Source organism: Phyllostomus discolor, chromosome 15 (assembly GCF_004126475.2).
Source record: "Phyllostomus discolor isolate MPI-MPIP mPhyDis1 chromosome 15, mPhyDis1.pri.v3, whole genome shotgun sequence".
Taxonomy (NCBI): domain Eukaryota; kingdom Metazoa; phylum Chordata; class Mammalia; order Chiroptera; family Phyllostomidae; genus Phyllostomus; species Phyllostomus discolor.
This window is the reverse complement of record NC_040917.2, coordinates 7,964,389-7,978,387: the sequence shown is the minus strand read 5'-3', so window position 1 is coordinate 7,978,387 and position 13,999 is coordinate 7,964,389. Positions and strand designations below refer to the sequence as shown.

Sequence of the window (13,999 nt, the reverse complement as noted above, 5' to 3'; positions counted from 1 at the left end):
CCCAGGGAGCCTGGAACTTAGGAGTAATCGATTCGGGCATATGCCAAGCATGTTTTATTATCGGCAATTTCACAAAGCTGTTTAGATAAACAAAGCAGCTGTCTCCCTTAATTATCAGCATATAAAAATGTATTTGTGGACCACAAAGGGCAGCCTAGCTGACTTTCCGTTTTCAGCTCTTTTCCAGGGAGGAAACTGGGGAGTTGCTTTTCAAAGGGGCGCTTTCTGCGAACTCGGTCTGAGCTGCCCAATGCGCTTGCAGACACCACGGCTGAACAGGGCCGGTGAGGCGTGTGTCGGCCACACAACCCGAGAGACAGGGGCTGCGGGAACCCAGGCCCTGGACGGCTGGTAGCAGGGGTGACCTGTGTGACACCGCTGTGTGTCACCGAGAGGACTCTGGTTCAGAAGCAAGGCCACCCTGACCCGAGAGTGACAGCTCCCTGGGAACTCAGCGGAGTGAGACACTCAGAGACACGCTCAGGACGCACGGTGATTTATCTGGACGTGTCTGTGGCTTCTGCTCAGTTCCCGAGGCAGGTGGGGTTCCCTGCGCGTCTGAGACCTGGCGGCAGCACCAGCTCACTGCCAGCGTGAGGGGACAGCCACTGTGAGGCGCAGCTTCTGAACACGTTTAGAACGTGACCGACCACGTGGCCAGCCCGCGGGTGGCCCGGCAGCTCTGCGCAAAGCCACGGAGGGAGGGAGCCGCGTGGAGGGGAGCTGCAGCGGCTTCCGAGCAGACATGGAGCTGGGGGTGCTCATGAGCGGCCCCTATCACGTGCTTTGGCAGAGACCAAGTTAGAAGCCCAGGTCCCTGCAGCAACTGCCTGGATGAAATCTACTGCCTACGCAGGCGACCTGGGAACACCGCAGGGGCCGGGGAGTCGGCCCCCCGAAACTTGACTAACAGTCTACTGTTGACTTAAGCAGTCCAGTAACAAATATGCTGCATGTTATGTTTTATATGTGGTATTCTTATAATAAAATAAGCTAGAAGAAAGAAAACACTCTTAAAAAAACCACGAGGAAGAGAAAATACACTGAAAAAACTCGCACACACACACAGGCCTGTGCAGTCCAACCCGTGCCGCTCACGCTGACCTTGGAGCAGGGACACGTCTGGAAACCCTTTGTTTCTGCCTCAGTGACCGGAGGGCTTTGGGGGTCAGTGGGGAGAACCACGGGGGAGAAAAACGGACCCACCCACAGCGCCAAGGCATACCTCAGGGCTACTTGAATCAGGGTGCAGCTCTTGTTAGCTGCATTTTAAGACAGGAGGTTACGTTACAAAAAAAAAAAAAAACCTCAATGATTTTGAGAATAACTGGCTATTTCGGAGTGACGGACACTTCTGGAGGCGCACTGGTTTCCTGCTCGGTGTTCGCCGAGACCGTAGCGTTCCACCGGCCCCTCAGCAGGTGCAGACGCACTGCACGCGGCTGACCTTTCTCTGAGCATCTGCTCCAGCGGCTCGGTGAGCAGGGCTGTGACAGACCTGCAGACCGGGTCGGTGCCGTCCTGTGTGACTGCAGGGCTTACACAGGCGCCTCTGGTGCCTTCTCCTTTTAGAGGCACTTTCCTCGGCTGCACGAGGCCTGGGGCACCGGGCTGAGCCCGGTACAGTGAAGGGGCCTGGCTTGAGTTCGAATCCCAACACGACTCTCATGTGAGGCCAGGAAATTAGTGCTCTGCCACCTAGCAATGATGCAGCCCCCTTCTCACGGCCTTCCTGACCCTGACGCCACCTCTCTCACCGAGAGCCGGGTCATCAACCCAGGGGCTCAGACGCACGCCCTGCGGGGCTTGAGGGGAAATGTCCAAGTGGGCTGCTGCCCTCCACCACTCCTGACTCTGCGGGGTGGGGGGAGCCCAGGGCTGATGCAGACCTGCGACATGCTTTCACAGATGCTTCCTAGAGCGCAAAGGCTTGGGATGAGTGTCTAGGAGGCACGCAGAAGACTGTGTCAGGCAGAAATACCAGGATTACCATCGGAACACCTGCATTTATGTCTTAAAAAGTGTAGTTATTACTATAAAATTACTTTCTTAAAAACTTATTTGCAATTATTGACCTGATGGATTCTTTTTTTTTTACTAAAAGATTCCGAGTTCAATTTTACCACTAAAATGATCCTTAATGTAAAAGGCAGTATCGATGCTGGCTGTATTTTGTGAAGTAGATCACTTTTAAAGGGGAAAACAAAGTGAGGCCAGTTCATTCGCGAGCGCCAGACCCAGACGAGCTCTCTGAGGTCCAGGCAGCCCAGCCCCCATGCTGTTGGCACGGGCGGCCCCAGTGCACCCAGACCTCGCCCTTTGGGGCGCCCGGCCCGTGTCCCTAGGGGCACGCGGGCTTCGTCTCAACGCTGTCCTTGCACAAACACGCAAACCAGCGGCCGGCTGGGACCCACCAGCCTTGCTCTGCAACCTGAAATACGTGTTGTCAGCACCATTTTCACAATATAATGACGTAAGTTATTGGTATTTTTGGTCTTCTCTGTTTTCAAATGGATGAAAACACCCCTCCCTACCTGCCCCCACTGACCCTAACCACTGAAGGGGAAATCGGTCACGGTGAAGCTGGATGAGACGCTTTCTGCTTCCGGGTGTTGCTTAAACATCGGCTTTAAGAAAGGCACATGGACTCTGTGGGAGCTTGGATCGTCCTTGAACTTGTTTATTATTCGCAGGCTCGATGCCGATGCTGTCAGCAGGACCCTGCCACGACTTCCCTCTCTCTTGCAGGCCCCGTTGTGAGTACAAAGAACAGGGTCTCCTTTAGTTGTATGTGCAAGCACAAGGGCAGGGAAGACTTTTAATGAGAAAGATAAATGCCAACATCTAAAGAGTTTCACAAAGAGGTTTCTAGATCATTCTTCTTTAGAAAACATTCTGTTGGGGGGGGCACAGTTGCTTATCCGGCCCCCCAGAGGTACCAGGCCGCCCAGAGAGGACCCGGGGGCGCGCTAGCCTCCTTACCCCTGGCACTCGGTCACTTCGGGCTCCTCGGGCGGCGGGCTGCCCTCCGACTTCTTCCAGCCGATGACGTACTTGCTCACAGCCCCCTGCCTGTGGTAGGGCTTGCCCATGGGCCCCGGGGCCGGCGGGCCGCTGCCGTGGGACACGATGTAGACTTTGGACGTGTCCAGAGAGCCGGTGGCTTTGGAACAGTGGGCCGAGGGGCTTCCCGAGTGGTGCGAGCCGCTGCGGAGAGAACAGACAAGGCTGCGGCGTCACCGGCTCAGACAGGGATCAGTGGCACTGGCCTCTCACCACGCTCACAGCCACACACTCTGCTCCTGTCCCCATGAGAAGAGCTGGGCTGCAGGAGGCGGAGACGTGGTCACTGCACCCATGCCCTGTCCGAGCGCCTCAGTCTCCACGGGCTAAGGACGCTCAAGGGCAAGACGTGTGTCTGGGGCAGGAGCACGTTAGACATGCAGCAGGGGGCGGGGAACAGAGAAATGGGCGAGGCCCTCAGACGGTGCTTCCAAAGCGAGGAAGTCACGCGGTGAATCAACGTAAGGGAAGGCGCTCGACCGCGGCTGTCGCCAGGGAAATGCCCGTGCAGGCCGAGAAGATCTCGGCGCATTCACCAGACGGGCAAACACGGGAACGTCTGATGAAGAATGCCCGGTGTCGGCCACAACTTGGAGCAGTGGGTCCCCTCCCGCTGCCGGCGGAGGGGAGAGTGCGTGACAGTCAGAAGGCAGTCTGGGCGTGACCTGTGAAGGCGTGTGCCTGCACGGCATCTGACCCAGCACCCTTCCTTGGTGTCCACCCTGCACAGACTCCTGCACACGTGCACCTGGGCCCAGGTAACGCTGCTGACAGGAGCACCGATCTTAACAGGTCCTGTGGGGTGGCCCCGGAGTGGTCTGCTGGTGAACTGCTAGAGTGAGAACTCCGTGTGTGGGCCATGGGCTCTGAAGGCACATGTGTTCTTCCCTGAGCTTCTTACTGAAAAAGACTTCATATCTACAGAAAAGGTATCAAAACAGCACAACAACAGGCATGCTCCCTTTCTCCAGACTCACTCCCTGCCCTGCGCTATCCCCTGTCCCTACGTATGCCCCTGCGAACCGTGTGGGGATTCACTGTGCACCCGATGACATCACGCCCCTAGGCTTCAGTGCCCGTCTGCTGGTGAGGACACTCTCCCACGCAGGGACAGCGTGACCAGCACCCTCAGGAACGGGGCATCAGGGCCGTGTCGCGGTCTAACACGCAGCCCGTGTTCTACCTCCTCAGTTGTCCCCGTAATGCTTGTGGCTTCGGCCCCGCCATCTGGACCAACACAGAGCTGTGCGCTGCCCATACCCACCATGGGCACGCGCCTTTCAAAGGCTTTGTTATCCCCAAGATGGTGCACGGTCACGGTACGTCTGGGGCGCCCAGGGTCCGGTCTGGTTAATACGCTACGTAAGCTACTCCCATGTCCCCTCCAGAGTGACCAGATCGAGCCTTTGCTGAGAACGTGCTGTGAGTGACGAAGGCACGGTCACAGACCCTACGTAGTTTTCCATTTGTTCTTCATAGACGATGCTTTTGTGACTCGGAGCTGATTAAAAATCTTTACCCCCGATAGTAAAAGTGACACTTTAAAGTGACACTGTGAGAACTGACTCCATCTGATGGGTGACATGGCAGAAAACTGTGTTTAGCAGCAATAGCGTCATTCTAAAAGTTTTCTCTGAAGCTGGCAAACATTCTAGATGTCGGCCATTAGCTTTCTGCAAATCTCTTCCTTCTCGAGATCTTACTTTGGAGTTTCAATGCCAAGTTCCCGTCATTTGTACCTGGGAAAAGGCATGGTGACAGGCACAGTGACAAAACGGAGACCGTCACGAGCCATCTGCAGAAGACCCTAGAACAGGGATTCCTTTCCTCTCTTCTCCTGCAGTGGATTCATTTCGCTTTGCCAAGCCCTGGTGAGGCCAACATGAATACTGCTTTGTGTCCCGAGCTCTTATCTACATGTCCTGGCCTCGCAGCAAGAAAAAAATGGATTTTCTGAATTAAAAGAACCGAGCGGTAGGAGAAAGTAGGCCAGGCACATGCCTGTCCTACCGAATGGGTGGTTCCTGCACCCCCACCCTGAAACTGTCCCGAAGGGCTTGAAGTCCCCCTCCCCCTCCTCTCTGCCATCCTGGGGTCACACCACACACAGCGTCCGACCTGTTCCTTCTGGGACGGCTGTTGGGAGTGAGCGTGGGTGCTGCTGGGCTGGAGAGGGGAGGTGGGGGGGGCAGGGCTAGAGGACTGAGAAGATGCGGCACATCGCTCTGGGCCCGGACCCTGCGCACCCTGAGCAGCTGTTCCCGTGGGCCTCCCACCGCCCCGGGATGTCCAGGCTTGAGCTCACTAGGGCTCCTCTCCCAGTTCCTTCCTCCGTTCTCCGGACACTCGCTGAGCTCCACATGCCCGCAGTACCACGAGCTCACACGATTGCAGGCGGGCTGCGTGCGTGCTGAGAGGAGACCAAGCCTGGGCTGGGAATGCAGGGTGCTTGGGGCTGCAGTCACCTGAGTCAGGTGTCCGCGCTGACGTCCACCCTGGAAGAGGTGACTCTGTCCTTCTGCTGCTGGGCCGTGCCAGGCACAGCCCAGGCCCGGAGCAGTGGGAGAGCCTCCGCTGCAAGGGGACCGCGCGCCCGTCTGGACGGAGACGCCGGAGGAAGAAAGGGGCGGACGACGGCCACCCTCGGGGACACACACGCTGTCCCCCACCCCAGCCCGGCCCTGGCACTCCGAATCCTCAGAATCCCAGTTCACCTTTGACAGGATGGTCCCTGGTTCTCCGAGGAGCCAAGTCCCTTTCCCCTCAACACACAGATTTTAAATGTAAAATGTTAATGTATTTGACACTTAGAAACATTTACATGTTTCAAGTGTATCTAGAATTCTCAAGTCCTCTTGCACAGGTAGGGGACAGAGAGAAGGAAACATTCAAAAGATCAATTTCATACAGAAGCCTTCTTGCACGCAAGTAGAAGTGTGGCTGCGGAATCACCAGCAACCGAGAACGGCAGGGAGCATACAGGCGGGTGGGAGGGGACCCGCCCACTCAGCAGGTGCCACGCCCACAACAGCTGTACGGAGAGTCCACGTAAAGTGGTGGAAGGGGCAAGACCAATCAGACATTCTATCTAGCACTTTTATATCCTCTCCAACAGTCTGAGCTCTGGAGTGCGTGAATGGTTAAAGTGTTCAAGGAAATCTATAAGTATCCCCGCCTCTATTTATACACAAACGTGCTCCGAGAGCAGTTTCCACAGAAATTTTCCTTCATGGTAATTAATACCAAATCACATTTGTCTAGTGAGGTCTCATGAAATCTGCAGCTTTGTAAGTCTTCTCAACCCTGAGCAAGGCATCAGAAAGTCATAAAATCCCAAGAGGGTTTCTGTGATATGGCCAGCATTCTACTGTCCCTGAAATTAAGACAGAAACAGACTGGGTAACCAAAGTCAGTATTAAGACGCATGTATTACTTTAGTTATTTATTATTGAACACATGTTAGATCATATAAAGAGAACAGAGAAGGAGTTGGGGTGTCTATTTGGAGAATGGTCTTGATCTCCTAGGCTCCCCCCACCTCTGCGCCCCCTTCCCCAGGGAAACCCCACCGCACTGTCCTCTGGGGCAGTGGCTTTCTTCAGCAGCACGGTCTGGCGGGACTGACCCTCTGGCCACAGCAGAGAGTCCCGCCAGCTGTAAACTGGTGGTGCCCCAAACCACAGTGCATGCAGCCAGGGACCTGTGAGGAGATGCTGGGGGCGGGGCAGGGGGAGGGTTCTGCAGAGACTAGGGAAGAACCACGTTTTCTGCCTGCGACAGAGATGCATGAACACAGGAGGCCTGCAGGTGACAGAGCCGCTTCCAACCAAGAGGGGGGCACCAAGATTTCAGGAGCTGTCCGGGTAACCTGTGGATGGAGGGGCCCGGCCTTGGGTGACACTGTCTGGGCTTCTGGGTCAAGCAGAACCTTGACGGTACTGGACCCCGATCAGTCACGCGAGCCCAACACTACCTCTGTTGTGGGAACCAAGCAGGGAGGAGTTTTCTTTACCTTGTCACGTAAACGCCCCTGAATGACCCACACGATCCTGAGACGCCGTGTGGAAGGGAGAGCTGGGGAGCACAGGCCTGCGTGTGACTTTGCCACAGCGCCATCCACCATGGGAGAAAAGCTCCCACCGCTGGCTGGAGGATCCAGAGGATCCGGGGGACACCCCCAGGCCGGCTCGGCTGCCCATCCTCCAGCACTGAGACATGTCCCAGGGAATCGGGGAGGAGCTCGGGGATGCACTGGGCCAAGACCGCGGGCGGGAGGGAGGGCAAGCGCCGTGCTGGCCGGCGGGCGGCAGCTACGGTGGGCCCACAGCTGAGCCTGAGGCCGTCCTGCTTCGCCTCGCCTTCCAAGGCCGGGATCCCCAAGGACGAGATCTGAAACCACTGTGCAAGCACCTGTCCAACAGTCCAACCCTGGCCGTCACCACATGTCACACACCTGCGGCCAGAACATTGTTTCTCTGCGCATAGCTGGTCTTTGCTCTCTAGAAGTCGGACCGTGGGCGCGCACAGATGCGCATCGTCACACAGAACACCGCAGGGCTCCCCTCCCGTAAGGGGCCTCGGGAACAGAGAACCAGCCGGCACGGGCCTCTCTCGTGGGGGCGACGCACAGACCATGCAGAGGCCACCCCCGCCTTCTCCCCAGTGACTGCCCACTGCACCCCGAGTTCTGTTTAGCTGGCCATGGCTCCTCACAATTAGGGACAACAGGTTGAACTGAGGGAGACAGGTAAGAAGCCTGACCAGAGCAAATAACATCTCTGTTTCATTTTCTCTCAGATTTCGAGAAAGGGAAATAAACCACAAACAAGCAGGCAGACCGTTGAGCAAACAGGTGACGTTGTATCTCAGCCGCACGCTGTTCCTATCTCAGGCCCCCGCCCCCACCCTGCAGACGAGGAGACCCAGGGGGCCCTGGTGGACTGAGCAGGTGAGAGCTGCAGGCACTCACCTGGAGTGAGAGGAGATCTCGCTGAGGTCGCCCAGGCTGCCGCCGGCAGGGCCGCTGGCGCAGCCGGCAGGGGCGTAGCCGTGGACCGCGTACATCTTCGCCTGCTCGTCCTCAGGCCCCGAGATGTCCGCGGAGTCGGCCCACTGCTCCGCGCGGCTGTGGACCAGGGACCTGCTGCCCGCCAGGTGCACGGGGCCCAGGCCCGCGGCGGGCATGCAGGGGGCCGTGTCGATGCCGCTGTCGGTGGACGCCCCCTTCAGGTAGGTCAGCCCCAGCAGCTCCGGGTCCATCAGGTCCCCCGACCCGAAGTGCTTGTCGTCGCTGTTGCTGGAGGTGTTGCTGGACAGCGTGTTGCTGCTGGAGTGGCTGGAGCAGCTCTTGTCCCCGATCTGGGGGAGAGAGACAGCCGGGGCTCAGTCCAGGCCATGCACTCGCGCCTCGCTGCTGCTGCTGCTGCTGCTGCATTCTCTGCAGGGGCAGGGCCCTGTGACCCGAGCCCCGCCCGCCCGCCTGTCAGTCAGCGCCGTCCCTCCCGCGGGCCTGGGAGGCGGGCAGCAGTCCCTGGCATTGAAGCATATTTAAAGAGGGCGGGCACACTAGTTTTTCTTTTTCTTTTGGGATATAATGCTGGTTGCATGCTCACCAGACCGCAGTACAGTGCAAACAGCACTCGGACATGCCCTGGGAAACCACAGATTGTGTGAGTCACTGTGCGGACACCCGCTTTACCCCCAAGACTGGAACCGAAGCCGCCCCGTGTCCGAGGTGAGCCTGCACGCTGCTCTGTTAGGACCGCGACCGTGCTCGCCAGACGCACAAAGCTACAGACCAGACGAGCTCGCTGCAGCCCTTTCTGCTCGCGCTTCAAAGTGAGCCAACGGTCGAAGGACAGAAAGGAAAACAGCCTGGGCTCTGATCCCCACTCCTCCCTCAGTTCACCTCACGTTACATGGGAATCTTTTCAAGCCTTTGTTCGCCATTCGTGCAGGAGGCCCGGGAGCACCTCCACGGTGTCACGGACCAGAAAACAACCGGCGCGGGCTAATGAACTGGGACAGCACACGGAAAATTAATAAAAGGAGGGGAGCAGCCTTTTCTCAGGAAAATGCTTCAATGACAAATTACAGTGCCAGCCACGGGTCGGGCGGGAGAGCCGGGCTGAGCCATGGGGAGAGGGTGCTGCCGCCCTGAGCCCCTCTCGGTGGAGGGGATGTGCAGCTCACGTGACCGACTGCAACCCGCCGACCCCACCTCTGAGGAGGCACAAGCAGGTGCCCGAGGGCCCATGCTACCACCGAGGTGGGCTCTCTGCAGAGGACGCACGGGGGCTTCGGGGTCCCTGGGAGACAAAGCCTGCAGAGGACAGAGTTCGTGCCCCTGCCTGACCGCGGTGCTCACACGGACCCTTGGCACAGCCTGGGGACATGGTGCTCACACGGGCCCTCGGCACAGCCTGGGGACACGATCGATCAAGCCCTGGAGCCTCAGCAAAGGCCGGGGAACCGAGCCGGCCCGAGCCTTCTCTCATCCAGAGAGAGCTCTCTGGTCCTGAAGCAGATGCCCAGCCTCTTCGTCACACCCCGACGTTCTCAAGCCCACGGCCTGGGAGAGCCGCGCCGATGGAACTCGGCGGACGCCGTGAGGCTCACTCCAACGGGGCGGGGCCATGGAGTGGGGACTGCCACACGTGTGTACCAAGAGGCAAGGCACACTCCGCCCAGGCGCTGATAACATCTCCTCCCCTGCACGTTTACAAAAATAAGCTACTTTAAAGGTTGGCCTTACTGGGCAACAACTGACAGTCCACGTTTTCACGTTTAACGGCATCTTTGGTTTCCCTGAGCTGGTCACCTGCAAGACTCACCCTCGGGGCTGTGGTGAGGAGCACACACACAGCCCACCTGCGAGTCACCTGCGCTGCTGCTATGGCCCGTTGGCGGCTGTGTGTGCACACTCACCTGTATGTGTACACTAACCTGTGTGTGCACACTAACCGGCCTGCCACGGGTGGAATGTCTCCGGCCAGACACTTAGCAGACCGAAACAGGAACACGAGTTAGTAACTGTCAGCGCTGGGTTCAGGGTCAAAGGGCTGAGAGTGCCCTCGGGGCTTTACAGTAATTTACTCCGAGGCCTTTCTTTGAGGTTCTTCATAAATCGAGGAGAGAAAAGTTCTTGACTTTCTATTTATTCACAGTTTCGCCTCAGCTCTCAGCGACCTGCCAGGTTCAAGGGCACGCCCTGGCAATGCGGCTAACGAGGCATCAGAACGGCTGCACGGCGACCCGCTCAGGACGACGGGACTTACGTGAGAAAGCTTATTGGGGGAGTCTTTGCACGCTCCGTCCTTCTGCAGGCCTCTCTCCTTGTAGGAACTCAGGACTTTGGAGGGCGGGCCGTGCCACTTGGTTTCTGCCGCACACAGAGGGGAGAGCTGAGTATCTGATCTCTAGAGGCAGCAAAAGGGCAAAGGGACACGGGAGGCGAACAGGCCCCTTTTGTGGAAATAAAGAGGGTCGTGGTCCCAGGACTTTCAGGTCTGACCAGTGGGTCTGCACAGGAGTGGGCAGGCCCCCGACAAAGGTAACAGTGGTCCATTCCACAGGCCCACCACCAGCGTGCCCACATCCCCGGCGGCACAGTGGCATGCCCCAAACTTGCGCTGCACGGATGCGTGATGGGACTGGGAGGGGGCAGGAGGGCAGGGCTGACTGCGGGGGGGAGGAGCTGCCCGTGGGGCCCTGAGGTACCTGGGTGTCTGCTCCCGTCAGCAGCGTCCTCCCGCTCCCTGGCCCCTTCACACTCCAGGGGGCCTGGGCCCTGGTGCTCCAGCAGCAGGGGAGACTGGCACCTGGAAGGAAGACAGAGCTGACCGCGGCCACTGCTGCCGTCCCACCGGTGTGGCCCGGGTTGCTGGCTGCTACACGGGTGCCCCAAGGGAGGAGACCCCTAACGAGACGCGATCTGCAGCAGGTGTGCAGGGCCCGTCCACCCGGCCCCGTCAGAGAGGGTTCGAGCGTCTGCCACTGGGCTCCAGTTCCCCCACACGGCCAGTGGGGGCACCTGGACGACAGTCTTTACAGATGGAGAAGGGCTGCTGACACCAGCCGGTGAAAGGACTTTGGTCCCCAGCAAGCCAGAAGGGAGACCGCTGCTTTCGTTCTTCTTGTGCCCAGAATATGCACCACTGACGCTTCTGTGAGTGACACTTGGCAAGGAAGGGAAATAAGACGGACTGGCTGTGCACTGCCTCCAGGTGGACTGCATTTTATGCAAAATGGGGCAATATAAATTTACAAAAGAAATCAAGCTCAGAAAACTTGATTATAAAGTGGTTCCCATTTCCAGAATCCCAGCTACAGATCCTGGTTTGCAGAGAAAGCCAGGGATGGTTTCTCCATCGATACAAGAAAACTCCCTTCTGCTTTCAGTACGCAACTGCACTGGGAAAACTGTCCTTCTGTACAACTTTTAGGAATCCCATCTATTGTTTAAGGAAAGGGGGCTGCACCTCAGACTGGACATGCCTGCTCCCGAGCCCAGGTGGGTGGGGGAGAGGGCTCTCGGAAGATGCTTCCCTCTGGGGCCGGAACCCGTCCCCGTCTGACCAGGCCATTCTCGCCTCCAAATCCCCACACCCGCACCCGGCTCCTTCCAAAGCAGAGGCTCGGCTCCGAGGCTCGGCTCCACCTCGAAGCAGCCAGGGCACACTGCTGGGGGAGCGGCCGCCATCGCGTGGGCAGCCCACGGCCTCATCTCCCCCCTTTGTCCTCCCCCCGGTGTGGGACTGCTTCCCCGAGTGAGCGCATCAGCCAGCTCCGTGTCTCCATGTTCCTACCTGACCTGCTGGCACCTGGACACCGGGCGAACGGACACCGCCCGGGCCGGTCCCCGGCCCCTGTGGGAGGTGGCATCCCCCCACACCCCAGCCACCCTCCTCTGCAAGGAGGCAGGAAAGAGGTGTCGAAGGCTGAACTAGCCTTCCCTGACGCTGGGCTTTGCTTCAGAGAAAAAGCACTTTCAAGAGAGGCTGAATTTATTCCTCGTCAGCAATTCAAGGAGGGGACTCTCCCAGGGGCACTGCCCAGAGAGTCCCCAAACCAGTAATTTTTACATGCTTTGCACGCCCAAGAGAAAAAGCAGACGCACCTGGAGTGCAGGCAAACGAGCACCGGTTGCCTAGATGGAGACGGAGAGCCTTCTGGCCGTCTGCACAGACCCGTGGGAAGCCCGCCTGACACTCTGCACACCCCATCCCGAGCCGCCCCCCTACACCCTGCGTTGGCCTCTCACAGCTGGCACAGTCCTGAGGGTGGGGCCCCGAGGGTGGGGGTGAGCATACCCATCGTAGGCCACTTGCGGTCGCCAGGGCCCGCTGCCGCCGGGTCCAGGGTCGCTGGAGGACGACTGGTTGCTGGGCGAGCTTCTGCAATGGGGACCAGAGTCAGTGCCAGGGTGTCACCGCCGTGCCCCCCCCGTGCGGCGCCCACACCCTGACCTGCTTGTTCTACAAGTGAATTCCGTCTCCCGAAGAGAGACGCATGTTGAAGACCCACTGCCAGGCGGGACAGAATACATCGTGGACACGTAGATGGAAAGTTAATGATGCCGTGAGACCCCAGGTGGCTGACGGCTGGCGCTCTGTCACAGGAAGGATGTGGCAGGAACAAGCCTTCATGTCTGAAGGGTTGCCGTGCAGTCCGCGACCCGGGGAAGCGTGGGAAACCAGCCCCGTGACCCCCAGGAACACACAATTCCACAATCATCGCTGCTACTGGTGTGTGGCTCTCACCACAAGGCACATTTCGATTCTGTGCGCACAACCTGCGCAGAGAGAAAGCCCTGAATCTGGCAAACGCAGCCTCGTGTGTTCCTGCTTCTCTCAGACACACATGAGAAGGGCTCACGAGAACCCGCCTGGGGAAGACACGCTTGCCACGGGCTGCAGGGACCCTCCCGGGTTTGCCCTATAATTTGCTAACTTCCACTTCACGAGGGGAGGCCCGCAGAGCCCTGCCCTGCCAGCGTCACCCTCTCACCTGGGCTGCCTGTGTGCATTTCTCGGAATGTGGGGTGTGCGTAAGCTCAGCAGACGCTTGCGTGAGGGGACCCAGAGCTGAGCTGACTTCACGTCAGGTTAAAGCAACCCCCTTCCTGCACTCGCTCCGGAAAGGATGATGGGGGAAGCAGAGGAGGACCGTGTGGTTTTTTATTCATCAACTAGTCACCACGAAAACTCGCCCCGGCCTCCTGCGGGCCAGCAACGGCTCTAAGCACTTTACACATGGTGATGGATTCGAGCCTCGTAAAGCCCCGGACAGGCCTCTGTTACTGGCGAGTCTACTCCTCGGAAGAGCGGACTGGAGGCCGGGTGGCAGCCCCGGGTCACCACGTGGCCAAGGCGCCGGCCGGCACCCGTGCTCACAATGCTCTGCCTGCTCTGCCGGCCCGGAGTCCCATGAGCCGCTGTGAGGGCACGCTGGCGTCCCCACGGCTGCAGGCTGCGTGACAGCTGAGACTCGGGGTGGGAAGTAATGATGCTGAGACAAGCTTGCCGTCTGTTCACTCCGGACAACCTGTGTGAATCCTGCATCGAAAAATGCTCACCAGCGTCTGACGCCATTGGCTTTAACTTTAAAGTGAGTGCATTCTCACTGAAAAATTAACTTAAACTGAGCGTGCTCTGCTGAAAGTGGGAGAAAGGTAAAAAAAATGCTAGTGATCGTGGACCCCCTAAAACACTGCCCACATTAGGGTGATGGCATTTAATCACCAGCTGGGCAGTTCTGTTTATGCTCAAAACCATTGACATGTATCTGGAGGGCCGTGCACAAGGGTTTCTTGGGGCCTTTCCCAAGATGGGGTAGAGAATGGGCGGACCAGGTGGGTCACGGACGGTGGGCGGAATCCGCGGTTAGGACCCTCGCTTTCTTTAACTTCATTTTCCAGCCGAGTCAACACCCAGCG

At 58.3% G+C, this 13,999-nt stretch overlaps 1 protein-coding gene and 1 long non-coding RNA gene across 4 annotated transcripts in view; both read right to left on the bottom strand.

The window, feature by feature from the left end:
- SIPA1L2 (signal induced proliferation associated 1 like 2) overlaps positions 1-13,999 on the bottom strand; it is a 192,258-nt gene that overhangs the window by 27,023 nt on the left and 151,236 nt on the right. For all 3 annotated transcript variants that reach the window (XM_036016119.1, XM_028531379.2, XM_036016121.1), the window contains 5 exons: positions 12,375-12,458; positions 10,783-10,883; positions 10,341-10,444; positions 8,033-8,421; positions 2,983-3,207 (listed from right to left, as the gene is read on the bottom strand). In XM_036016119.1, coding sequence (XP_035872012.1) covers positions 2,983-3,207; positions 8,033-8,421; positions 10,341-10,444; positions 10,783-10,883; positions 12,375-12,458 — 903 coding nt within the window. The remainder of the gene's footprint in view (positions 1-2,982; positions 3,208-8,032; positions 8,422-10,340; positions 10,445-10,782; positions 10,884-12,374; positions 12,459-13,999) is intronic.
- Positions 9,717-10,332, bottom strand: LOC118498306. Its single transcript, XR_004900825.1, has 2 exons — positions 10,009-10,332; positions 9,717-9,972 (listed from the first exon to the last, which is right to left on the bottom strand). It is a non-coding gene; the product is annotated as an uncharacterized LOC118498306 (long non-coding RNA).